Here is a 26,702-nt window from a genome sequence, read left to right as displayed (position 1 = left end):
GATGGTGCCCGGCTATTAAAAGATATAGCACCTGGGGTTTTAAAGCAGTGGATCTCAACCATCCTCATGCCACAACCCTTTAATACAGTTCCTCATGTTTTGGTGACACCCCCCCCCGAACCTAAAATTATTTTTGATGCTACTTACATACCTGTAGTTTTGCTACTGTTATTAATCGGGCCACCCCTGTGAAAGGGTTGTTCAGCCCCCAAAGGTCTCAACCCACAGGTTGAGAACCACTGTTTTCAAGGCTTAGTTTGACAAGCAGCCATTCTAGCAGGGAAGCAACAAAGCCCACATGGAAGAAGCACACCAGCCTGTGTGATCACAAGGTGTCAGCAAGATCAGTTATCAGAAGAGCCAAAACAAACAATTACCGTATATAGCCGTGTATAAGCTGAGTTTTTCAGCACAAAAAATGTGCTGAAACACTGGGGTTCAGCTTATACACGGGTCAGTAGTACCCCAGCGAGGTGTAACATCTCGCTGGGGTGCCCCCGCCCCCCCCCCCCCCAAGGTAATGGGGGGAGCGCCTGTTATCTCCCAGGTGATTGCCGTTTCTCCACTGTTCATTCAAAGGCCCACTGACACTGCAGGGCTTTGAATGTTTGCTTACTCACATCTAACCAATCAGAGCCGTCCTATGATATGTATCCCTGAATAAGCCTTTTAAAGACTGTGTGCGAAGAATGTGGTATGAATAGATGTCATCTGATCAAGCCCGACTAACAAAAGGAGGAAATCTCATGAAGCTTGACAGAGTTAATAGCTAAGTGGGTTTGAGATGCATGGGAAGACATTCCAGAAGACATGGTGCGACGTGCCTTCCAGAAATGTAGTATTAGTAATGCTGTGGATGGCAGTGAAGACTGCGCTTTGTATGAAAATGACAGCGGTGATGGTGATGACGGCTATCTCAGTGAGGACAGCGTCTATGATGATCTCACACCAGCTGAAGCTCTGCATTGGGATACGGATGATGATGAGGAATCCAGTTTTGAAGGATTTTAACTCTTTCCATTTTAGTTTGGTTGCTGATTGAGCTCAGGGAATAGTACTCTTAAGGTATCATTGTTGATACCTTATTATTTTTGTTGAACCTATTTTCCACTTACTGTGCTGGTTTACTAATGTTAAATGACTTGTCCTTTTATTTATGTTATTTATTTAAAATAAATATTTAAATACATTACCCCACTGATGTCTCCATTTTTAGTAATTTTATTTTCATTTGTTTTGATTATTGAAACTCACCAATAGCTTCTGCATTTTCCACCCTAGGCTTACACTCGAGTCAATCAGTTTTTCTGGTTTCCCAGGTAATAATTAGGTACCTCGGCTTATACTCGGGTCGGCTTATATTCGAGTATATACGGTATATCGATGTGAAGGAGAGTGGTCAGAGTTGAGACAGTTGGGCATTCCCTCACAGAAGGGTCACATGGAAGGGATGAGTCAACCAGGGTGCAGTATAGCACCGAAGAAACACAACATTTCTTTTGTTCTTTAATGCCTCCTCCCCACCACTATCATGGCCCCCGTTTTACCTCACAAATCCTGCTAAACTGGAATATGTACATTGGTATAGATAAGAACTCTGAATACATGGAAGCCACGACAGATAAACCCCTCAGAAACAGTCATGGGAATAGCGATATGAGGGTAGAAGGATGGGGTGGGGAGGGAAAAAGGGGAAACCGATAGCAATGATGGATGTATACGTAACTTATCTGTCAGTATATCAAAACATATTTTTTAATTGGATTATTTGGGGAACATACAATTGTAATGTGTATGTTTCCTAGAATTATTTTATTGTAATTATTGTTAATGTTTGATATTACAGAATTCTAAATGGACATCTTATGTCTTCCTGTTAGCTAGCATTTTCTAAAGAGCTCTTCTCTTCTTTACTCATTTTTTAACCCATTTTGTTCTTGACATTTTCCCATTCCAAGGTTACTTCATTGAAATTCTTGATTCTCTTCTGCTGTAATTGATCAGCACACTTGATTAATGTAGGCAGTTACCAGATTAAAGACACCCAATTTATATACAACCTGTAGGTAAAATACAAACCTTGTAAAGCTTTATATATTCAATTTGGAGGTAAATACAAGGTTCATAATAACACATGGGTGCTACTTTGCAATGTACATCAAAATAGTACTATTAGTAGTTGTAGTAATATTTTCAATTAGTGCAATTACTATTGGTAGTAAGATTTTCTACAACTACTTCAGTAGTGTGTATTTTCATGTTAAGAGTGTCCAAGTATATTCATGCATAGGAAGGTACACCGTAGCCTGGGAATTTGAATGGTTTTGTACATGCACTGTGCCTGTTTTGACCTGCGAAACAGACTTGGCTGGAATCACCTCGATTGCAGTGGCCTTTTGGAAATGGAGGCTGCCATGCTTTTGGTTCCTTTGACATGGTTTTCATCTGCTCCACGATGGTGAACAGATTGTGTATTGTAACATCTTTATGTGTCTTTTAAAGCTCTTGTTTCTTAGACTGTTGAAAGAAGATGAACTTCACTTCTTATCTCCCTAAATCTGTAATGTCAATCTAGATAACTACAATCAACCCAGGCTCACAGATTATTTTTATTAAAGACAAGTCCCTAATGAACCAGGTTTAATTCATTTCCCTCTTTTGAAAAGGAGTTTATCTGCTGTCAGTAACAACTTCTTGGGACCATGAAGTTCGTATAAAAGCAGTCAGTCTCTTTAAAAACTTGATTCATTTAACATCTGATAGAGATGTGCCTAAAAAATTCATTTTACAATTCTCATTTTAAGGAAAAGTAGAAATATAAATGCATTAACATATAATGGGATTTTTTTCCTTTTGACCAAAAAAAGCCAATATTTATCGCAGAGCTTGTCACTTTGGGCTGAGGAATATTGTCATCAAAGTTCCTGTAACAGTCTTCGCCATTATTGAAGTCGTGTCTGACTTTATTGTCTTGTCTAATTTAAAACATCTGATGAGCTCCATACTGCTGTAGCCAGTGAAACGAAAAGAAATAGCTAAATTTCAACATTTTCAAACCACTTACTGGCATGGTTTTTCTTTCATTTTTAATGACATGTTATATTTTGTGTCATATTCTATATCAATTTCTCTAATGTATCCTCAATAATTTTTAAAAAACATTTTATTAGGGACTCATACAACTCTTATCACAATCCATACATACATCAATTGTGTAAGGCACATCTGTACATTCTTTGCCCTCATCATTTTCAAAGCATTTGCTCTCCACTTCAGCCCTTTGCACCAGGTCCTCTTTTTTTCCCCCTCTCTCATGAACCCTTGATAATTTATAAATTATTATTTTGTCATATCTTGCCCTGTCCAACGTCTCCCTTCACCCCCTTTTCTGTTGTCCAACCCCCAGGGAGGAGGTCACATGTAGATCCTTGTCATCGGTTCCCTCTTTCCAACCCCCTCTCCCTCTACCCTCTCAGTATCGCCACTCACACTCCTGGTCCTGAAGGTATCATCCACCCTGGATTCGCTGTGCCTCAATAATTTTGTATTATACTGAAAAGCTTTCCTAATGTTCAAGTGTGAAATATTTTAAAAATTGAGAACAGTTTCACTGTTTTGTTTGGTGAGGCATAGAAACTAATATTTGTTGAGCAATTTAAGCATAGAGGTATACATTTTCTTTCTGAAGTAGAATGCTTCATAAAATTGGATAGTACTTGCTTTCTTGTCTTTCAGGTTAAAGCTAAACATATCTTTTTGAAAGCTACTGAAAAACTGTTGTTTCTCCATATATGAAGTAAAGTTCCTCTCCTTAATTTTAGATACAAAATGATGTTTAATGAATAGCTTAGTAGTTCATAGCCAGACTTTGGGGTAAGACACCCCTTTATAAGTTATTTCTTTAATGTTGGTGAAAGCGTCACTGTTGTGGGCAGAAAAAAACAAAACTACCAAAAAAAACTAAACAAAAAACCACTCCTGAGTTTGTGCAGATGTTTTATTGTGATAGATCTATTATCCAGCTATTAGAAGATAAATGACCGATCTTTCCCATTTTCCATGCCTTTAGAAAATTGAAATAAGACGGGGAATATCATTTGGGCTGTATGATTAGGGCAGGCTGGATGGCCATTAATTTAAGAGAAGAAAATCCTGGCAGCATTGGCCAACTTATACCATATTATCAATCAAGCCTCCCTCCACTCCTTGTGATGACCCAGCACTCTCAGGTTTTTGCAACGTTAATTAGAATTCATGACAAAATAGATGCAAGGAAACGTTTTGTACCCTTCATAATTTTATAGAAAATTTATTGTTATTAGAGGAACCATTTGCTTAGTGTGATTTTTTTCATTACCAGCTTGTCAACTGGCATAGATAATCTGGAGAAAATATGAACTCCATAGATAGGGTGTCACTTTTGTTGATGGTTCATGTAGTTTACCTTGGAGCACAGCTAATGGCTGAAGTTCATAGCAACAGCACAGGAAAACGTGGCAACCAAGGGAAGATAAATGAGCCATGTTTATTGCTTTAATATAAAAAATACATAAATGGAAAACTGCATTTGAATTTGATGAGCTCATTGCTAGTTCTGTTTGAGTGATTTATTTTTCCCCTGTACACAAAAAGCGACTATTGACACAGGGAGATGGGAATTAACTGTCTGTTTTTCCTGAAACCAATATTTTTGGTTTTAAAAACTTGAGTAGATCATTTTATTTTCATTTTGAATCTTTTATAGAATATCGAACGTTTAATAGACTAAGATTATTAATTCCCCTGCCTGCATTTAGCCAGGGTCAAACTGTTAAAAACCACACAATAAAGTTTCTAAAGTGGTCAGTTTTGTGTAGTGACGGAAATGCTCTGCATTGTCCCACATTTTCTGGTGTGTCCTGAAAATGTGTTTGCAGTTGCGGAATTGTTTGACTTTGTTTCTCTGCTCATGTTTGTAATAACTATAAATCTTGGTAGTATTTTAGCATTGTTGTTTACTTATAAGTCTGGGCTGAAATTTATTTTCAGGTGGTGGTTGATTAAAGAATGAGTTCCTTCTATTTGCTGACATCAAAACACACATAAAAGAATTTCTAAAATTAGGCATAAATAATTGGTTTTAAGTTTTAATTACTTCAGTCACCTTTTCCTTGTCTTGAATTATTGTATTCTAAGTAGTGGTATTTATTTTTGTACTTTGACATCCTTTCCCAACTTATATCACAAATGGGTTGCTGTATAGTTTTATATAATAAGCTTAGTTGGTTAAAAAAATTTTGGGCGATACTAATTGCAACCTACAGGAAGATAATTATCACAGAATTTATAATACCTTGAAGAGCGATTTGTGCAGAAGACATAAAAATGTAGGATTGAAAACAGAACTTAACTTCCTTTCCATATCAATAGCATATAGAAAATTATATGTATAATACATCTTTATTTAGCTCACAAAATAATCATTTCTTTGCTTTCTCGATTGAGTTGCATACATGCTGGGACCAGCAGGTACCAGTGCATGGGCAGGGCTGGAGTCAATAAATGCGGCTTCACGTTTATACTGATTGGTAATTCATAAAATCCCCACAGGACTTGGAACTTGTTTAGCATAATAGCAAGTCTATATTCTGAGCTGTTTTCTTTCAATTGTATTGTTGGTTGCATATTAATAAACTAAATGTCAGCCAAGTAGAGGGACAAATACTAAAAGTATGAATATCATTGTATCTCATATTTTTCTAAAAGTACCATTTCAGTAAGTTTGATTTTCTTTAATTGCTTATTTTAAGTCATTGGGGAAATTTTAGATACTAAAATGAAGATCCCTGGTGTTCAGGAAGAATATGAAGTTAATTTGTTCTTTCAGAACTGTATTATGTTGTTGACTAACTGCATCGATATCCGAGGTACATTTGTAGAAGTATTAGTGGGTTATATATTCTATTTAGGTTGTATGTTTATACAATGAAATCTTAATTTCATCACTTTTTAAAAGCATGACAATTAAAAAATACAGCACTTACGGTTCATTAATTTGTCTTGGGGAAGCTGTCTTTTGTTGGTAATGCATTGTTTCAAGTTATATACATTGTTCTTTAAGTGATAATGATGGATTAAAATTGTACCTAGTGTGCATTCTCTTTGTAAACACACTTTGGAAAAATAACAAGTTGGATTAAAATGTGTAAGATTTGAAAGTTTTTGTCTTAAAAAATGCATGACTTTTTCCGATACTTTTAAAGGTAAATTGATTTTGGGATAATTGCCAGCCTCATTTTAAACATGATTCTGGTTATTTTCTTGATTTTTTTCTTTAAATATTGTTGAATTCTAAATAGTTTTGAAAATGGAAAACATACCTAATCTATTTTGTGCAGTTTATTGAACTTGAACCAGATTAAAAAAAAAATAATCTCAATTTACCTCCCAGGCATGTTATCACTATACAGATCATTCTTTGAGGGAGTAATGCTTTAAAAATGTATTTGTTTTTCAAACATGAAGAGTCATCTTATTATTTGAATGACTGAATCTTTTAAATGTTGATTGCCGTGAAACTGAGCACACTAGTAGAATGCCTGCGTAGACTCTTGTGTACAGGAATGGCTTTTTTGGTTTTTTAATGAGTTACTATTTCTTTCTTTTCTAGCTGGTAGCTGGCAGCGTTGTGATGGCTTTCGAAGCAGTGTGTCCAGACAGAATAGATCTCATTCACAAGAGTTACCGCAAGCTCTGTAATTTACTGGTTGATGTGGAGGAGTGGGGGCAGGTTGTCATCGTCCACATGCTAACGCGCTATGCTCGGACACAGTTTGTCAGTCCTTGGAAAGAGGTAAGTGCGGGGCAGCTTTAACTTGTAGAAAATAGACTAGAATAGATGACTTTTTCAGAGTGTGTGTTTTTTGAAAAAATAAAGAGCAGTAAAATGTTGAGACCAGGATAGAAAGCTCATTTTCACTAGGTTCTTTGGGAAAAGTCAGAATGAGTTAGCGGAAGCATTATATCCGTTGTTTGTGCACTGAGGAGTAGTGTGATGTATCCGCTTTCAGTGTGGCACCGGGCTGGAGGCCCGTTGAAGAGCGGTCCTGTGGTCCCGTGCTTGACATCACCCAGCCAGGGCTTTCTCTTTACTAGTGACCTTCTCCCCACGAGGGCTCCCTTCACGAACTCCTCTGCTTCCGTATGTTCCAGATACCCACTGGTAAAATTAGGGAGTGCATTTCTGTAACATGCAGATTTATGTTTGCTCACTAATTTCTGGTCCTTATAAATAAGTGTTTCTGAAACTTTTAAATACCTTTTTATAGTGTACTCTTTTTGAAATGTGTGCATGTTTTCCTTTATACATTTAAAGGATAATACATTCATACTGAAATGATGCTTTGTATTTTTTAAAAGTAGCATGAACAGTTTTTAAAAAGTTTTCTAAAAAAACAAAAGGACAAAACCAAAGTGTTAACCAAACCCCAATTACATGGAAGTGATGTGTTTGCAAACTTACAAATACTACCTGAGTACTCCACACTTCTGAAGTGCTTTTTTAAATTAGAAATAACATTTAATTATGAGAAAAATATAAGTAAAATGGAGAAATTTGCATCATACGTGCTTTGAGGATATGCTAAGCTTTCAAATAAGTTTGAGGTGTTTTCAGTGTTTGTTACACTGAGGCTTAATGTTATCTCAATGTCATATTCATACTAAAAACTCATTACAGGTCTTTTCCCTTACACCTTGTTCTAAAATCATGCTTGACATGGCGACTTGTTCTGATTTTAAGATTATCTAAGTAGGTCAGTTACTGATTTAAAATGGAAGCATGTTTCCTGCCACGCGTTAACTGTTACATGAAAGCATGCGCTGTGTTGCGCAGGGCCCCGAGGTGGATGAGGTCACCATACAGTTTTGACGGCGCCGCTTGATTAAGCAACACGGTCCTTCTTTGACTTTAACTTTGACAAGACTTTTGTGTCCGAGAACTTACATGTTTGATTGCAGCCAATTCCTGTTAAGAATGCTATTCAGATTTTTAACATTTCCTTCAATGTAAAGCTTAGAGGTAATTTTAACTTACTTAACCAATATCACAGCTTAAAAATTCTTAGTTTCCTCTTGCCGCCATCAAATCATCTTCAGTAGCTGTCTTCAAATGGCCCTTTGCTTCATCCTTAGATAAACATGGTCGTGAAAATAGACACCCTTCTTTCCAAAGCTTCTAAAAGTAGGCAACAGACATTGAGGCCTCTGTTTCTCTGTCAATTAATTGGATTTTATTCCGTCTTATTTTAATAAAACTCAGTTTTAAAGCAATGAGCTACAGCGTCGTCTGTTTATTCGGCGGGGACACCGTGTGAAGGACTGGGACTACGTCCGTTGCCCTCTGTTTCACTTGTTAACTCCTCGAGCAGTGGGAGGGACACGGGATGAGTCTGATTATTTTCTCTGCAGTATTGGAATTGGGGTAAATCTTTTCCACTAACTTGTCGTCTGACCTTGGCTTATTCAAAGTGGGTGCAGTAGACTAAATCGGCAATGTTTAAGGGTGAATCTCTGCCTGGATGCTGTTGCCCTTCTGGGAACTGGCCACTCTTTCAGACGAAAGTTTTACCTGCTTTTCATGTAGAGCATTGCATATGCGTTCCTTTGAGGGAAAAAAAATTGGTTTAAAAGGAAAAAGAGAATCCTTCTAATAAATGATCTTGAAAGGTTGATTGAACTTTAATCATACTGTTATATTTTTGTTTTATTTTATTTAAATGATAAAACCCATACAAGCACATGGTGAGATTCAAGACAGCAACAGGCACTTCATTTTCATAAGCCCTAGGTTTGCTTAACACCTAGAAATAATCATGTCAGCTATTTGATTTAAGTCTTTTTGGTGATGATAAATTTTACTTTGAAAAATGTTTTCTTATTCATTTATAGCCTGATGTGATATTAGTTGCCTCAAAACCCATGGAAGAAACACTCTTTGGTAAATTTCTACCCAAGTCTTGACTTCGCCCCAAATAGCCATGATTACAGATTTATGTCTGTGCATGCGTGTTATAATAGCGCTGGTCAGTGCCAACACGCAGGGTTTGAAGGCCCCCCTTATTGCGGGATTATTATTAAGAGACCATCACAACTGTTAGTTGATGCAAACACATTTTATAAAGTTCTAGGTTAAGTTAGGTCATCAATATTTGGATCGGTCCACGGTCACTCTTTCACTTGACCCACCTCAAACTTCTCTGGGTGTGTGTATGATTGTTTCACTGAGAAGCTTTGAGACAGCCGTCCAACCATTGGTAGTCTTCTAGGCTTCCTAGCCTCGACCGTGTCACTTGCCACCTTTTAGACCGCGCTTGAGAAGTTTAGCTTTACAAGTTGGCAGACGCCGCCACCAGAGCGGACTTTGACCCTACCTAAAAGAACCGGCGAAGGGTCCAGCATCCATCCCTGCCTTCATGTTTCATCTCGTGTGTTGTAACTAGCGTACCGTGTAGCGGAGCACCTTTAAGATTACTTTAGATTAGAAGACGAGGCAAAGCGAGCTCTGGCCGGGTCCGAGCTGCGTTCCCACGCCTGTGTCCGTTAATCGTCCCCACTCGTGTCTTGAAATCCTTTGGATGAGGAGGTTCCTCTTTCTAGCACTGCATCCTCTGACATCCAGGCAGAAATCAGTTGCATAAACGCTGTGTTCATTCATACAGTTTTATGATAAATGAAGGGCCTTTTACATTGAAGTGAATGAATTCACCTGTGGGAAAACAGTGTTGCCAACATAAAATCCTGACTTGAAAGTTATTGGAAATGAAAATGCGGGCTACAATAACATTTATTAAAATCAGAAGGTTCCCAAATACTAAGAAAGTGGAAAATAATACCATGAGGCTTTATGTTTAGCAATTTATTATTTTGTGTCCTTATGTAGTGTTTAATTTGAGAGAAGGCAGTGGGACTTTCTATACCCATAAAGACTTGCCCTGGATAATATTGATTGTGAAAGATGGAACCCAAAATGTAAACAAAACGATGGGTGCGCAGGTCAGCATATCCCCCTGTGCAGTCCATGTCTCTGGCGTTAAGAAGGTGCGAGCATTTTGTGTGTGGTTCCCGCGGAAGCTCGTGCGCTTGCTGATTGCAGAGCTGGTCGCCGGCCGCTTCGAAGCTGTCCACTAGCGGGTCCGCACGCTGCACTCAGCTAACTAGCATGATTACATTTGCTTTTCCATGAGGAAAATGATGTGTTTCCTGAAATCGTTTGCATCTATGCTTGAAAAAGTAGCAGCATTGTTTGGGGAAGAATGACTATTAGTAGAAAGATGAGCTCATGTACATGCTTTTGTCAATAAATTCTCAAATGAACACATCATAGACAAACAAGCTTCCTCAGGGGCAGAAGAGATTTTTAATTTAGTTTATTTGCATCATTATAGATCAGTATTTAGGTTGTTTATATGTAAATGTGTGATTTGAGGAACAATTAAGTGTTGACAAAGTAGATTGCAGTCATATCAATTGCAGTGTATTTTCCATAATTTTTCTAACTGACATCTTTGATGATAAATAGTGGATGCCAAGTCAAAGCCGATTATACAGTGCACTAGGAATTCATGGGGCTGTCAGAGAGAAGACCGATTGACTTTAAATTTACATATTAATGAGAAGATTTGTTAAGAGGGTGCTTGACTATAGAAAATAACAGCGTATTTATAGGGCACGACATTTTATAAATAAAGCTGATGCAGGAAAATGGAAATTAAACCTTTTAGGTTAATAAATTCAAGAGACGCCTAAAATGCATGTTTGCATTTTTATTTTCTGAAATGTACCTGACTCTCTCCAGTCCCGGTGGAATTCTTTTCTTTTAAATTCTATGTCAAGTTTGAGTTTTTCAAGGATATAAAATCACTTAAGTATTTTCTTTGTGTAATTCAAGTGTATTATGGGAGATTCTTGAAGCATAAATGTAACTCTTTTCAGACTAAAGTTGCTTTTGTAGAAATGGACTTCAAAATCGTATACACAATAGGAAGTAAATTATAAAGGGTGATTTTAAAAAATAAGACTTCATTGACAGTAATAAAACTCTGACATTGTGGCCTAATAGGAATGTTTTTAATTTAATGAACTTAGCTCTTTAAAGGAACTAGTGGATGGTAATTTTGAAAGAATTACCTAAATATCTTACTCTCATAGTTTGGAACTTAAAAGTCTCAATATTCAGTGTTATGTTTTAGTATATGAGCCCAAGTAATAGAATCTGGTAATAGTATTTATGCTATATTGAAATTTGAGGTGATTAACTTATTTTATCTCTATATGTATGTATAGTATATACTACACATATACAAGCATACGTGTTATGAATATATAACATGCAAACATGTATATAACAGCTTTTATCTACCATATATGAGAAACAGCTCTATACAGAAATACACAGATGTAGTTGAAGATATATATAAATACATCTGTGTTTATACCTGTATTTCAATTATAAAACTTTATACTGATTTAAGAAAGTTTGAAGTTTAGAAATTTGTTTTAAGTCATTTTAAGATAATTTGGGGGGATTTTCACAGGTAGCTCTAAAATAAGAACCTGTCAAAACACAAAATTCATGTAGATATTTCTTACTTCTGGATTTTCTGCAAGTACAAAGGTACTCCGTGTCTTTTCATTGCTTTCAGGATTAAGGGAAATGTTTTTATTTATTTATTTATAACAATTTATTAGGGGCTCATACAATTGTTATCACAGTTCGTACATATACATACATCAATTGTATAAGGCACATCTGTACATTCTTTGCCCTAATCATTTTTTCTCCTCTTTTCTTTTTTTTACATTTTATTAAGGACTCATACAACTCTTATCACAATCCATACATATACATACATCAATTGTATAAAGCACATCCATACATTCCCTGCCCCAATCATTCTCAAAGCATTTGCTCTCCATTTAAGCCCTTTGCATCAGGTCCTCTTTTTTTTTTTCCCCTCCCTCTCCTCTCCCCCCTCCCTCATGTGCCCTTGGTAATTTATACATCGTTATTTTGTCATATCTTGCCCTATCCGGAGTCTCCCTTCCCCCCCTTCTCTGCTGTCCCTCTCCCAGGGAAGAGGTCACATGTGGATCCTTGTAATCAGTTCCCCCTTTCCAACCCACTCACCCTCCACTCTCCCAGCATCGCCCCTCACACCCTTGGTCCTGAAGGTATCATCCACCCTGGATTCCCTGTGCCTCCAGCCCTCATATGTACCAGTGTACAATCTCTGCCCTATCCAGTCCTGCAAGGTAGAATTTGGATCATGGTAGTTGGGGGGAGGAAGCATCCAGGATCTGGGGGAAAGCTGTGTTCTTAAGGGAAGTGTTTGATGAACTTTATCATCTGGATCCTGTCCTAAGGAATCTCCTTTGTACAGAGATTCCTTTTATTGAGTTAAGATAAGTTTGTCCTACTTGCTACCTAGGGACTTATTGAGGTTTAGTATTGTGTGTAGTTTTCAATTGCTGTACGATCCCTGCTTAGCAATGCAAAGGAAGATAAGTTTTCTAGACTCTCTTATAGGCAGCGGTTGAGAGGACTAGAGGAAGAGTCCAGTGTACAATTTCATGAGACATTGTGGGCATGTGCTGACATTGAAGTAAGCCCCCCCCCCACTGAATGCCATTTGTACTAAAGATTTCTTTTTCTTTTTGCTGTTCATAATTTTAAAGTTATTTAAAAATTTATCCAAATTTAAAAAATCATTTAAATAATACTATAAGATTTATGAAAAAACATTTTCCTGCCCTATCCATGCTTGAATTGGTGCCTTCAAAATCGTCTGTGTATGTGTATTTACTTTTTAAATATATATATATATATATATATATATATATATATATATATATATATATGAAAATCTGTTTGTTGAAACCTACCGGCAGCTCTGTATGTCTGTATGAGAAAGATGAGGCTGTCTGCACCCATGCAGATTGCCAACCTTGGAAACCGTAGACAGCGTGGCCATGAATCATTATGGACTTGGGCAAATTCTCCATTACAGTTTACCCTCACACTTCCGCTTCCTGTCGCCTTTACTGTGTCATTATTTCATCCCTGTGGATAGGGTTTGAGCCTACACTGTGACTCTAAATGCAATCAATTGAAACTTGATTTTTGCTAGATTAAAAAATCGACTCCTTTTTAATTTATGTAGTTTTTCATATCATTCTTACAAGTCAACTTCTCTCCTCAGAGTATTTTATATGTTGCTGTTGAGATATTTCTGATTGCTTTCCTTATTTATTAACAGAATCCTAATTGTGTTCAAAGTAGTGAGAAGGTCCATTAATACTAATCACCCTCCCCAGACTCCTTTGGAGTCAGAAGTGGTTATATGAGTGAACCAGAAGGTCAGGTATTAGTGAAAACCCCTGACTGGGATTCTAGGATTTATTTATCTGGCACAGACTTTAGCCTTTTGCCCCTTTTCCCTATTCTTTTTTCTGGAGTGCATATGTAATGACTGCAGGCGGTACAATAACTATTTCGCCTGTAGCAAGATAACCATGGTATGAGTGTCGATCAAGCTCACTGCCACCAAGTCTACTCTGACTCCTCATGGCCCTGAGGCACAGAGTAGAACTGCCCCAGTGGGTTTCTGAAACTGTAAAGTCTCATCCCCCACCCCCAGAGTGGCTAGGGGACTCAACGGCTAACCTTGTTAGCAGCCTAACTTGTAACCCATTATGCCACCAGCTGAAAAACCAAAGTTGATGCTACCTAACTTGATACTTTTTTTCAACATAAGAAAAATGAATTGCCCCCCCCCCAAGTTACTATAGATGCATGTCTGTTGCCATCATTCTGTCTAGCACCGTTGTTAAATATAGCAAGTATTCCGCAGCCTCTACTTCCCCAGCAACATCCTTCTGGAGGCTCTGTTGTCATAGAAGTTTTGCCCTTATGTTCTAATGAGGCTATTTATATTTACTAAGTTTGAGGCATAGATACTGTTTTGGAGCTGAATTTCTCTTGTGTGTTATGAATCTGCTATGACTTAGGCTCTCCCCCTTCTAGTATCTTCTTTCTTGGTCTCTCTTGTTTTGATGGGCACATCCTCCAGTATCTTTTAAAGAATGAGTGGGCAGGAGATCACGTTTTAGAGCCTTTCCACGTCATCCTCATGCTTAATGTTCTTGGGTCAGTAATCTCTTAAATCTGGTGTGTATGACAATGCTTTATTGTTACCTTTACTCTACTTGACCTCTTAACTGGATACTGTTGGGCCACACAGTCTTTTTTTTTTCTTCTTGTTCTTTTTTTTGGTAACTTCTATAAACATTGACTGTTCCAGTGAAGAAGTTTGAGGCAGCACATTATTTTTTTCTTTTGAAAATGTCCTGGTTTTTTGCTTAGATGCTGAAAAGTCTCCTTAAGAATCTTTGAAAAGTAGTGAGTTGGCTATGCTTCCACTTTCATCTTCATGATATGATTAGAATTGTTTGATCTATGCATTGCTTGTCTTACTGTGACTACAAACAATATTTATACTCTATAATCATTACTTGTAGAATTTTTAATTTTTCATGGGATCAAGACTTGACTAATTTTTTTTGTTTAGTTTTGTGGGTTGTGAAGTGTGTGAATTGTTTTAAAAAAATTGTGGACAAATGGATTTAAAAGAATAGAAGCCCTAGTGGCAGAATGGTTGGTTACGTGTTGGGCTGTTACTATAAGATTGGCAATTAGAAACCCTTGGCCTTGAGATGAGACTTTCTGCTCCCGAGTTACTGCCCCGTAGGGGCAGTTCCACCCTGTCCTGCAGGGGTCACTGTAAAGTTGGAATTGACTAAAGGGCAGTGAGTTTGTTGTTTTAAAATTTTTCATGATCTTTAGGTGCATTGCTTATTCAAAGAATTCCTATCTTTAAATATGTTTTTTCTTGATGCCCAAAATTTTAATGTTCTATTTGCCAGTTTTGTGCTTTAGGATTTCCTTTACTATGTCTACTATATCTCCTTTTTAGGAATTTGTGATTATATTTTCTCATGTGTTTTTATGGTCAGTAAATTGATTCTCAGTGGTCTAATTCGTTCCTTACATTTTTATATCTTCTTTTAATTTTGTAATGCTATTGCTCTGTTCTTCACTAATTCACTCAGATTTCAGTTTTAGTGTGCCTTTTTTCTGTAATCTGATCTTTGACCTTGTGTATTGTTGAATTCGTGTTCTCAGTTAGCTGTTGGAGAAAGTACTCTCGATTCTGCATTTTGTTTTCCTGAAGTGCCTTTATTGTCCTATACGAGATTTCCCCAGTGTTTCTCTGCGCAGTGAGTGTGCTGTACAGGTATTCTCTTTTCACACTGCAAATGGCCCGGATGCTGCTACTGACATGTTTTGATAGTGTGAGTGACTTGATTGTGACCTACCACAGCCAACGATGATTTGTCTCTTCTTTTCGGTTTCCATTTGTGGGGATTTTATGGCTGCTTGCTTGTTTGGGCAGGGGAGTAATTTCCAGGAGTAACTTTAGTCTAGGGGGCACAGTGTACTGGGGCGGGGAGGGCTGGGGATACTGACCATTCAGTGCTCGGACGCTGGCTTTCTCTGTGGGAAGCCGGTGTGTCTCCCTGCCAGTGCACCTTTCATGTAACCATGGCCTGCCAGCCTGTCATCGCAGGGGAGCAGTGTGTTGTAACAATACTGAACAGGTTTCAGTGGAGCTGACAAACTAAGAAAAGAAGAAGGGTCTGGCAATTTACTTAGAAAATTAAGTATAAAATGATTTTTTTAAAATCAGGTAATGAAACCCTTGTGGGTTCCAATCTAACCTTCCAAGTGGACAGCACAGCAAGAAGTACTGTTTCCTTCTGATGAGCACAGTCTCCCTGTGTCCAGCTGATTGGACAGTGATGAACAGTAATTATTAAAATCGTTTTTAGAATACAGTTTTACCTTTCTTTTCAGATTTTCTTGAACCCTGTCACCCAGTACATTCTTATGGAGGAATATTTTTGACCTTTAACTTGTCCTTCTCAATCCATTCTGTAGCCCAAGAACTGTACTGTGCACAAGCGACATCAAAATGACAGAGCCATTTTTGCAGGTTCACTAGCCGCTTTGGAAGCTCTCAGCAGTCACACGTGGCTGGCGCCCTCGATCTCGGTCACTGCTGATACTGAATGGTTGAACCCTTCGTCACAGAAATGCCTGGCTCAGCACCTTCGCTTCCTTCTGAGAACACCACCTTGGCGTACTGTTTCCATCAGCTTTTCCTCCGCACCCGTTTCTATTACTGTTCTCCCACACCCACCTGACTCCAGTAGGGGGGAAAGAAAGTAAGGAAGGTGACCTCATTGATCCTTCTACCTAATTTAGATGGAGGCTTTATTAATGAACACTTTCAGGAAGTGAGGACACTAACTGTTACATTACTCCTAACTAATGTGTTTAAGTTGTAACCATTGGGGAAGGAGATTTTATGATGTTTTTGATTCTCCACCTTTACTGGAAACTGTATGCAATGTACTTAGGAGGAGAGACTTCAAATGTAAGAAGTGAGGAAATGTGGCCCGTTCCGCCCTCGTCTGCTGGCTCTGGCGCTTTCCTTTGTCCCGTTGGCCAGTTTTCCCTTACCAGGCTCCCTTCGACAGTGTTGTATTTTCTTTGACTCCATAGTGTGCTTATGCTTTTCTGTTAGTCTTGCTGCTCTAGCATAGAGAACTGGGATGATTAATACTGAATTTTAGATCTCTGACAAGTCAATTATTTATATTAATTTTAATTTTGTGATTTTTTTGCTGCTTAATAATTTTCTATATCTATCTCAGCCAAGCTTATGATTTTATATAATAATGTGGTAATTTGAACCACTCAGTTTGATTCTATTTTGTTATCCATTTAGTCTTATCTATGAAGACTTTGACTTTCTAATATTTGAAAATTATTGCAGTCTACCATTTTTATAGGTGACATTTATTTTAGATGGGAGAAATGATGTATTCATTTTTTGTATCATTAGATTGCTCTCCGATTAAGTATTTTGGCATGTTCAAAATTCACAACCTCTTACATCGACAACTTATATAGAATTTGAGAAACTTTCTTAATGTAGAACATAGATTTCCAAATTTATTTGGCCTCTCACCCCCTTTTCAGGGGAAAACAATTACTCCGCCTCCTCCTGGCAGTTGGAAAGGAAAACAGAACGGCTTCGCGCAGGCGCACAGTAGCCCTCAAAGTGCCACCTCTGCTCTTTTCGCACCACAAAGAGGTCTTGTGCACACATTTTCCCAGTGCAGTACACTTCTTGATTGCTTGACTGCTGCTGCCGTGAGCATTGATTGTGAATCCAAGCAAGATGAAATTCTTGACAACTTCAGTCTTTTCTCTTTATCATGTTACCTATTGGTTCAATTGTGAGGCTTTTGGCTTTCTTTGCACTTGAGTGTGATCCACACTTGATCTTCATCAGTAAGTGCTTCGTGTCTTCTTTGCTCTTAGGAAGCAAGGCTATCTCAGTTGGGAACTACAGGTTGTTAGCAAGCCTTCCTCCAGTCCCAAAGCTGTGTTCTTCATATAGTCTAACTTCTTGGCTTGCTTGTGCAGCATGCAGGGTGCCTAAGTAATAGTAATAGGGGAAGGCTCTAACCCTAATGCACAGCTTTCCTGATTTTAAACTCTGCTGTACTCCCTTGCTCTACTTGAATGGCCGCCTCTTGGTCTATGTACATATTCTGCAAGAACACAATTCAGGTTTTCTCAGATTCCCATTCTTCTCAATGCTCTGCATAGTTGTTATGATCCACACGGTCGGATCCTTTTGCACAGTCCATGAAACACAAGTAAACATGTTACAGTTTTTTTTGTCCAGGATCCAGCTGACGTCAGCAATGATTGCCCTCGTTCCACATCCTCTTCTGAATCTAGCGGGAATTTCTGGCAGCCCCTAGTTTAGCTGCAACTGTATTTGAGTTATCTTCAGCAGAGTTTTAACTTGAATGTGGTGTAAATAATATTACTTGATAATTTCTGCATTCTGTTGGTTAACCTTCGTTTGGAGTGGGCACAAATATGCATCTCTTTCTGTTTGTTCACCAGATATTTGTCTTCTAGGTTTCCTGAATGCTTTCTGAGTGCAACATCAGTTTGTTGAAACATTCCAATTGGTGTTTCACCAGTTCCTGCAGCCTAGGTGTTTATGGACTCCCCACCTAGCAATCTTTTCTTGATGGTAATTGGTCCCTCTGATCTCTGCTCCCGGCTTTCATTTCTCTCTCATAGTATAAAAGGTGTTGCAGGCCACACTCCTGGGCCCGCCTGTCACCAGGGCTCTGAAGGGATCAAGGTGTTACATCCCTCCCTTAATCCTCTTATTAGTTTATCACATCACATCTTGAGACATTGTTACATAAATGCCACATCCCTTCATGTATATATCTGTTTAACCGGTTTTAATCATGGCTCAGTCAAATCGACACATGTTTTGGGGAAACACAATTTAATCCAATAATTACTGGTGCTAATTTTATGTATTTCATTCATCCTGCTGTGGTTAGTATATAAATTCCTTTAGTGGTAGCCTAATAAACTATTACAACATTTTGAAATTATTTGAGAGACTCGATAATTTATTCCTGTAACTAGATACCTAAAGAGCCAGGAAAGTTAGGGTCAGAACTTCCTTCATACCATCCCTGTACATGTTGAACTTACTTACCTATCTACTCACCTAGCTACCATCTATTTGCCTTTGGGATTTACAGATGGTACTTGCTGTGGCTGAATGTTGAACTTGTAAGTGCACCCATGGAAATGTAGCCTCTGTCGTCAGTGCCCTGAGTCTTTGGGTGGACATATGTATGTTGCCTCTTCTCTGGAGTGTGGAAAAGTCAACGTGTGCTTTTCTCTTTCTCATCTCCTGTTAGTCACAACAAAGGCAGCTAGTTCTAACTAGCCTTGTCTTCAGTTAGTTATTGAAAAAAAAAATTCTTAATATTGCTTTTTCTTGTGACTCAGGGTATCATTTAATTAAATATTAAACTTGTTTGAACTAAATGGCCTTTATATGAAGTTTGATTATATGAAGTATTGTTTGTAGTCCTACTTTTTAAATTAAAAATTAAATTTTAAGTGGTATTTCTTTCTCAGAGCCCTAGATCTCTAATCATATTTTATCCAAAGTTGAGGTATTTTAAATTTTTTCTGTTTCATATGAGAGTTTCTTTAAAGAAGAATTTATTTAGGAAAAAGTATCTAATTGATTTACCCCTCCTCTAAGAAAACATGAGTATTACCAGACCTCTGCTTTGCCACTTTCATTTTTGTGTGTTCCAGGAGAATAAGAATGTGGCCATTGCCATTCAAAAGGCTTTTACCTCCCTGTCCTGCCTATAACCTTTGTTAGCAATTAAAGTAAGGAGAGAATGCATGAGGAATAAGGATTAGGTCTACTGAGGATGACTTTGTTGCCTAACTTTAAAAAATCATTTTATTGGAGGCTTGTCTAACTCTTATCACAACCCATCCATCCATCCATTATGTCAAGCACGCTTGTACACTTGTTGCCATCATCATTCTCAAAACATTTGCTTTCTACTTGAGACCTTGGTATCAGCTCCTCATTTCCCCCCTCCCTCTCTGCCACCCCATAAACCATTGATAATTTATAGCTTTTGTTGTCATGTCTTACACTGTCTGATTTTTCCACTCACTTTTGTGTTGCTCATCCCCCAGGGAGGAGGTTATATGTCAGTCCTTGTAACCAGTTCCCTCTTTCTACCCCACCTTCCCTCCACCCTCTCCTGGATTTCCTGTGTTTCCAGTTCCTATCTGTACCAGTGTACATTGTCTGGTGTAGCTGGATTTGTAAAGTAGAATTGGGATCATGCTAGTGGGGGAGAGGAAGCATTTAAGAACTAGAGGAAAGTTGTATGCTTCATCCTTGCTACACTGCACCCTGACTGGCTCATCTACTCATGACTGTTCTGTAAGGGGATGTCCATTTGCCTACAGATGGGCTTTGGGTCCCCACTCCACACTCCCCCTCGATCACAGTGATAGGATTTTTTGTTCTTTGATGCCTGATCCCATTGACACCTAGTGATCACAAAAGGTGATGTGTTTCTTCCATGTGGACTTTGTTGCTTCTGAGCTGGATGGCCACTTGTTTACCTTCAAGCCTTTAAGACCCCAGAAGCTATATCTTTTAATAGCTGGGCACCGTCAGCTTTCTTCACCACATTTGCTTATGCATCCGCTTTGTCTTCAGCGATCGTATCGGGAAGGTGAGCATCATGGAATTTTTTGCATAATTTATAATCAAATGAACACCACCCTAAAATAACATTTTGCTTAACTAAAAACTTTTTATTACATATATTTCGTGCCTATTTGGCATGTCGTCAGTTTTCAAATAATGGGAATCTTCATTTTCCATGTCCTGGAAGCCTTAAGTTCAGATTCAGCAAATGCCTGGACTATATTTCATTAAAGGGACATTTGAAATAATGCCTTCTATAGATCCTCGACTTCTCAGTAACAAAGTTTTAAAATCCCTGTATATGGAGTCGAGCAGAATGCCGAGTATTCGTGTGGTACTGCGGTACACGCCTCGTCCATGGCTCCCCATCCACAAGAAAGACACACTGCAGTGGTAGGAAACGGACAGAGAATGTGAAAGATTACCGTCAGAAATGGAAGGAAGAAATGGCTCAGAGCCTGATTATTTTTCAGCCAGGCAAGGTACCACCTACTCCATTTTCTGCTTCTCCCCCAGCAGGGACAGTGATCCTGCCTTCCCCTAGTGTCCCAAGTCCTCCTTGCCCTGGTAGCATGATGCCAGCACCCTCTATGGGGCACCCACCCATGATACCAATGATGGGCCCTCCTCCTCCTGGGATGTGGTCGCCTATGGGAGGCCACCTGGCACTGAAGTTGGGCCCTCAGTGATGCAGCTCCCGGCACATCTGATGAGGGTCCCCAGTCAGCCAGAAATGACTCGTTCAGCCCTATTTGTATGAGCTTGATATTTCTTGTACTACGTCACCAGGAGATCTTGGTGCTGTCACGCTGGGTGTTTTCTCACAGCACAACACGGAACACCTGCCCCCCCTTTGTATCAAAAAGAGCTGAGGTTTTGGAGTGGAACAGCTGACAAAAAAAACCACAACCAAACAATTTTTGTTTGTACTGTGAGGGGAAAATAAAATCGTCAACTTTGAGTTAACCAACAAAGCAAAAACCACTGACTGCATTCAGGAAGTTTGTTTCCTATAGACTAGAGCGAACATGTATTTATAAGAAATGAGAAGTGTTGTGGGCAATTGAACATTGTGTATTTTCGTAGTGGCTCCATACAAAGGTACTGTGCACAGGTGTTTCCATAATTGTGATGTATTGGGAGATTCATTGTTCAGTGGTCCTCAAACCCACACTTCCGCCTGTGTGGTATGGTGGTCACTGTGCTGTGGTAGAACGCATGCAAAGCGCTAAGTGTAGTAGTTACCGCAGAGAGGGGGTGAAAAACTCTCAAATCACCATGTACGTCCTGTACTGAATTATATAGACCCGAATCTTTAGGGAGGACACTTAGTTTTGTCTTTGAAATAGGATTTCCCCCTAGTGTGTGTGCCCCTTTGCTAGTGTGTGCTGCTCATACTGTGTGGCACGTGAGTGATGGCGATGTTTCTAATCACCCATCCACTCGGCTTGTCAGAACGCCTAGCCCCATCTCAGCGAGCTGAATTACCAACATGCTGATGGAGACACTCCATTTGCCTTGGAGAAACATGGCGTAACCTCTTGTCTCGCTTTGGAATATAACACAATAGTCTGTGTCTGGAGCAGACTTCTAGATTGTTTGTCCAACAGAAACATCTTTCAGATGGATACTGTTTCCCTTCAAGCCTCTCCTGGACTTCAGAAGGAAAAGTCCACCATCACTGTCTTTTGTTCGTCTGCTCTAAATTCCAAGATGATAAAAGGAAAAGTGATAGGATGAAGAATAAAGACATTGTGATTTCACTTCCTGATTCCACCACTTTTAACCTCCACCTTTGGATGATTAATCGACATTGCCTGTGTGTACCGGCCCTCATGCACCTGCCGGTCTGGTGTGCTGGGGCGGCATGCATGTTGCGGTGACGCTGGAGGTTGTGCTACTTAGGTTTGCAACACCAGCCGGGGTCACCCATGGTGGAAAGGTTTCTTTGGGGTTTCCAGGCTAAGACAGGAGGTTAACCATAGAGAACCTTACGAATAGCAGTGGAACATTATCCAATATCAGGCCCTCGATGAGCCCTCGATGTCAGAAGGCACAGAAATCTTCACACCGAGTCCAAAAGGCAGCATCATGAAAAATGGAATAAAAGTTGGTGTTGCCAAAGATTGCATTTTACTTGGACCCACACAAGCAGTGCGCATGGAAGCAGTAGTCAAGAAAGGAAAGGACGTGTTGCCGTGGGCAGAGCTGGTAAAGAGGAAGGATTCCACTTTGAGGATGGTGGGAGGGCAAAGGTATGCTATTTCAACCACTTTAACTGCATGTGGAAGCTGAGCCATGAGTAAGGAAGTCCAGAGAAGAATTGGTGCATTTGAATTATGCTTATGAGGAATATTGAAGTATCATGAACTACCAAAAGAACAGATAAATCTGTCTTGGAGGATGAAGAGTCAGAATAATCTTTAAAAGTAAGGATAGCAACATTTCATCTCCTGTACTTTGGACATGTTATTAAGAGAGACCAATCCCTGGCAAGGACTCTGTACTTGGTAAGTCACGAAAGAGAGGAAGGCCTTTAATTGACACTGTGGCTGCAACAGTAGTCTCAAACATGATGGTTATGAGAATGGTGCGGCACCGGAAGTATGCCTGGGGCCATTGTAGTAGTTACTGGGTGGACTTCGGTCTGCAAGAGCGGCAGTTCAAAACCACCAGCCACTCTGTGGGAAAAGATGCGGATTTCTACTCCGGCAAACAGCTACAGTCTCAGAAACTCACAGGGACAGTTCTACCCAGTCCTGTAGGATCACTAGCATCGACTCGATGGCAGCGACTTTGGTTTCTGGTTTAACAGCAATATCTCCAGGACCCCTGGTGGCCTGGTGTTGAAGTGCTGGGCAGTTCACCAAAAGGTTTAAAATTGGGACTAACCAGCAGCTCCAAGGGAGAAGGAGGCAGTTTCTTTATCAGTAAAAATTACAGCTATGGCCCTTCAGGATCTGATCTGATCCCACTACACCGAGGCAAAATACTAAGGGTGTGCAACAGAACAGCAAGGGGAACAGAGCAAAGAAGTCTCCAGGGAATACTTTGGGGCCCGGGCTTGGGACGCCATCAGACTTGACCTGAAAATACCCCTAAAGGCGAACAGACAGTCTTTGAAATAACTACAAGCTTTTCTTTTTTGTTGTGGTTGTGGTTTTCTTTGTTTTGTCATTGACTTTTTGTTGTTGTTTTGTTTTCTTTTAATGCTTGGTTTTGCTCTCTTGCTTTTGTGCTTGTTATTATCTCCGCAGGTCTGTCTAAATAAGATGGGTTGCATGAACAAGCTGGAGGAGAAAACAAGGGGACCAACAGTTCCGGGGAGACATGGGAGAGGGGGAAGTAGGGGAAAGGAAGTGGTGTTAACAAACCCAGGGACAAGGGAACAAAAAGAGATGCAAACTGGTGGCGAGGAGGTTGTAGGAGGCCTGGTAGGGCGTGATCAAGGGTAATGTAACCAAGAGGAATTGCTGAAACACAAATGAAGGCTGAGCATGATAGTGGGACAAGAGGAAAGTTAAGGGAAATAGAGGAAAGAGCTAGGAGGCAAAGGGCATTTATAGAGGTCTAAATAAAGGTGTATATATATATATATATGTAAATATGTTTTTATATGAGGGAGAAGTAGATCTATGCATATATTTATAGGTTTAGTATTAAGATAGCAGATGGATATTGGGCCTCCACTCAAGTACCCCCTCAGTGCAAGAATTCTTTGTTCTATTAAATTGGCATTCTATGATGCTCACCTTCCTGACACAATTGCTGAAGACAAAGTGGGTGCATTAAAAAAAGATTAATAAACCAAAATGTATGATAGAAACAAAGAGAGATTAGTTCTCCATCTGTACCATAATTATGATCATGCAATCCAAATTAGTTCCCTCCATCTGAAATTCCTAAGATTCAACTGAATTGATTACCAATGCACTAGTCATAAAGCCTATGGTCCCCACCATAAAGTTGCTGCAATAAAAAAAAAAAAGAAAATGTGGTGAAGAAAGCTGATGGAGCCCAGTTATCAAAAGTTATAACATCTGGGGTCTTAAGGGCTTGAAGGTAAACTAATGGCCATCTAGCCCAGAAGCAACAAAGCCCACGTGGAAGAAGCACACCAGCCTGTGTGATCATGAGGTGTGGATGGGATCAGGTATCAGGCATCAAAGAACAAAAAATCATATCATTGTTTGCTTACATCCCCTATACGGTCGCTGGAGACAAATGGGTGCATAAGCAAATGTGGTGAAGAAAGCTGATGGTATCCGGCTATCAAAAGATACAGCATCTGGGGTCTTAAGGGCTTGAATTTAAACAAGCGGCCATTTAGCTCAGAAACAACAGCCCACATGGAAGAAGCACACCAGCCTGTGTGATCACGAGGTTTCGAAGGGATCAGGTATCAGGCATCAAAGAACAAAAAATCCTATCATTGTGAATGAGGGGGAGAGGGGAGCCAAAGCCCATCTGTGTGCAACTGTACACCTCTTATAGAAGGGTCACGGGGAGGAGACCAGTCAGTCAGTGGAGTGTCGCAATGTTGAAACATACAACTTTCCTGTAGTTCTAAATACTTCCTTCCCCCTCCCACTATCATGACCCCAATTCTACCTTACAAATCTGGCTAGAACAGAGCATGTACACTGGTACATATAGGAAGTGGAAACAGGGAATCCAGGGCAGATGACCCCTTCAGAGAGTGGCAATACCGGGTGGAGGGTGGAGAGAAGGTGGGGTAGAAGAGAGGAACTGATTACAGGGGTCTATATATAACCTCCTCCCTGGGGACAGACAACAGAAAAAGTGGGTGAAGGGAGACATCGGACAGTGTAAGATATGACAAAACAATAATTTATAAAATAGCAAGGGTTCATGAGGGAGAGAGTAGTGGGGAGCAAGGAGGAAAATGAGCTGATGCCAGGAACTTAAGTGGAGAGCAAATGTTTTGAGAATGAGGAGGACAACGCATGTACATGTACAAATGTGCTTTACACAATTGATGTATGTATGGATTGTGATGAGTTGTATGAGCCCCCAATAAAATGATTAAAAAGTAAATGCAGTGAAATAAAGAAGCATCAACTTCAAAAGAAACAAATTACAGCTATGGTAACCTTACATGGGCAGTTCAGCTCTGTCTTATGGGTCACTCTGAGAATGTACTTGAAGGCACACACTAACAATTTCTACTCCCTAGTATCTAGAAATCTCCCAATATGAAGAGCATCGTAACTGCTGCTATTTGAATGTTAATATCAGGCTAGCCTGATTTTCACAAAACCGAAGTGAACTTTCTAACATGGTACAGATACTGTGCTTTAAAAAACCCTCACCGTCTTTGCGTTGATGCTGACTACAGAACAGGGTAGAGCTGCCCTGTGAGTTTTCAAGACTGTAACTATTTACAGGAGTGGAAAGCCCTGTCTTTTTCTTTTTCAGCGGCTGATGATGGCTTTAAACTGCTGACCTCTTGGAGCTCAGCCCAACTCAGAACCACTATGCCACCAGGGCTCCTCACTGTCCCTTAACCTGTCAATAAATTGAGGCAGTGCCTTAGTGATAGAGCTGGAACGGACCCGAGTGAGGCCTCAGAGTTTGTGGGGGGAATTCCATGATGCCTTCATTCCACGTTTACAAACTTTTGAAGCCTTCTCAGTTTCAGCTGGTGCTTCTCCTGTACTTGTTCTTTATAACAAGGGTCTATTCTTTTGGGGCTAGTATTCTGATTAGTCGAGGTGCTGTGACCTTTAATCATAGATTCAAATGCAATGTTATTCACAATCTTACTCATTTCATTAACTTCATAAAAGCATCAACCACTCCTTCAGTTTTTTTTCTGTTCAATCTTTGAGTATTATACAGTTGGTACACACAGCAAGTAAGTGGCGGAACTAGAGCCAAAAAAGTTATGCCATTATGATCTCATGAAAGTACAAGCAGTTTGGAATTTCATAAAAGATAGGAGGAAATTACTTGAGGGGAATATGCTTATAAATTATACATGCTATCGGTAACTCTTTTTAAGTATAAGCATCATTTTTTACTTGTTAACTATCCCATTATGCTGTTGCTAATACTTTATGCTATTTCAAATTATCTGATTTGAGAAATTACATTAATTCATATAGAATTCAGTGTTAATGAGGATTAGTTTGCAGATTCTTCGTCTGACATGTCATAAAGTGTGATTTTTAGAGCTTTTTCCTGAGAGCTATATCAGGTCTTGGCATCTTAAAACAAAGTAAATAAGTATACCCAAAGCAAACGGTTGACTGAAAATGGATCTCGTGTGATCATTTTACTAAAATTAGTATAAGTTCAGATACTTATCTAGGAAAGTAAGCAATATAGATGTGTTCTTCATTAAAATAATGAAATTTAACTTTAAATAATGTTAATTGACAATGAAAGAGAAATGGTATGAATAAATTTTTATTAAGAGCAGCTTTTTATTTG

At 39.2% G+C, this 26,702-nt stretch overlaps 1 protein-coding gene and 1 pseudogene across 1 annotated transcript in view; both read left to right on the top strand.

Annotated features, from left to right (window-relative positions):
• The window catches only part of AP3B1 (adaptor related protein complex 3 subunit beta 1), a 267,505-nt gene that overhangs the window by 85,758 nt on the left and 155,045 nt on the right, over positions 1–26,702 (top strand). The window contains exon 7 of the mRNA XM_075541203.1: positions 6,650–6,832. Within this exon, the coding sequence (XP_075397318.1) occupies positions 6,650–6,832 (183 nt within the window). The remainder of the gene's footprint in view (positions 1–6,649; positions 6,833–26,702) is intronic.
• Positions 15,641–21,006, top strand: LOC142438798 (uncharacterized; annotated as a pseudogene).

Source organism: Tenrec ecaudatus, chromosome 2, assembly GCF_050624435.1.
Source record: "Tenrec ecaudatus isolate mTenEca1 chromosome 2, mTenEca1.hap1, whole genome shotgun sequence".
Classification (NCBI taxonomy): domain Eukaryota; kingdom Metazoa; phylum Chordata; class Mammalia; order Afrosoricida; family Tenrecidae; genus Tenrec; species Tenrec ecaudatus.
This window is presented reverse-complemented; position numbering and strand designations above follow the sequence as displayed.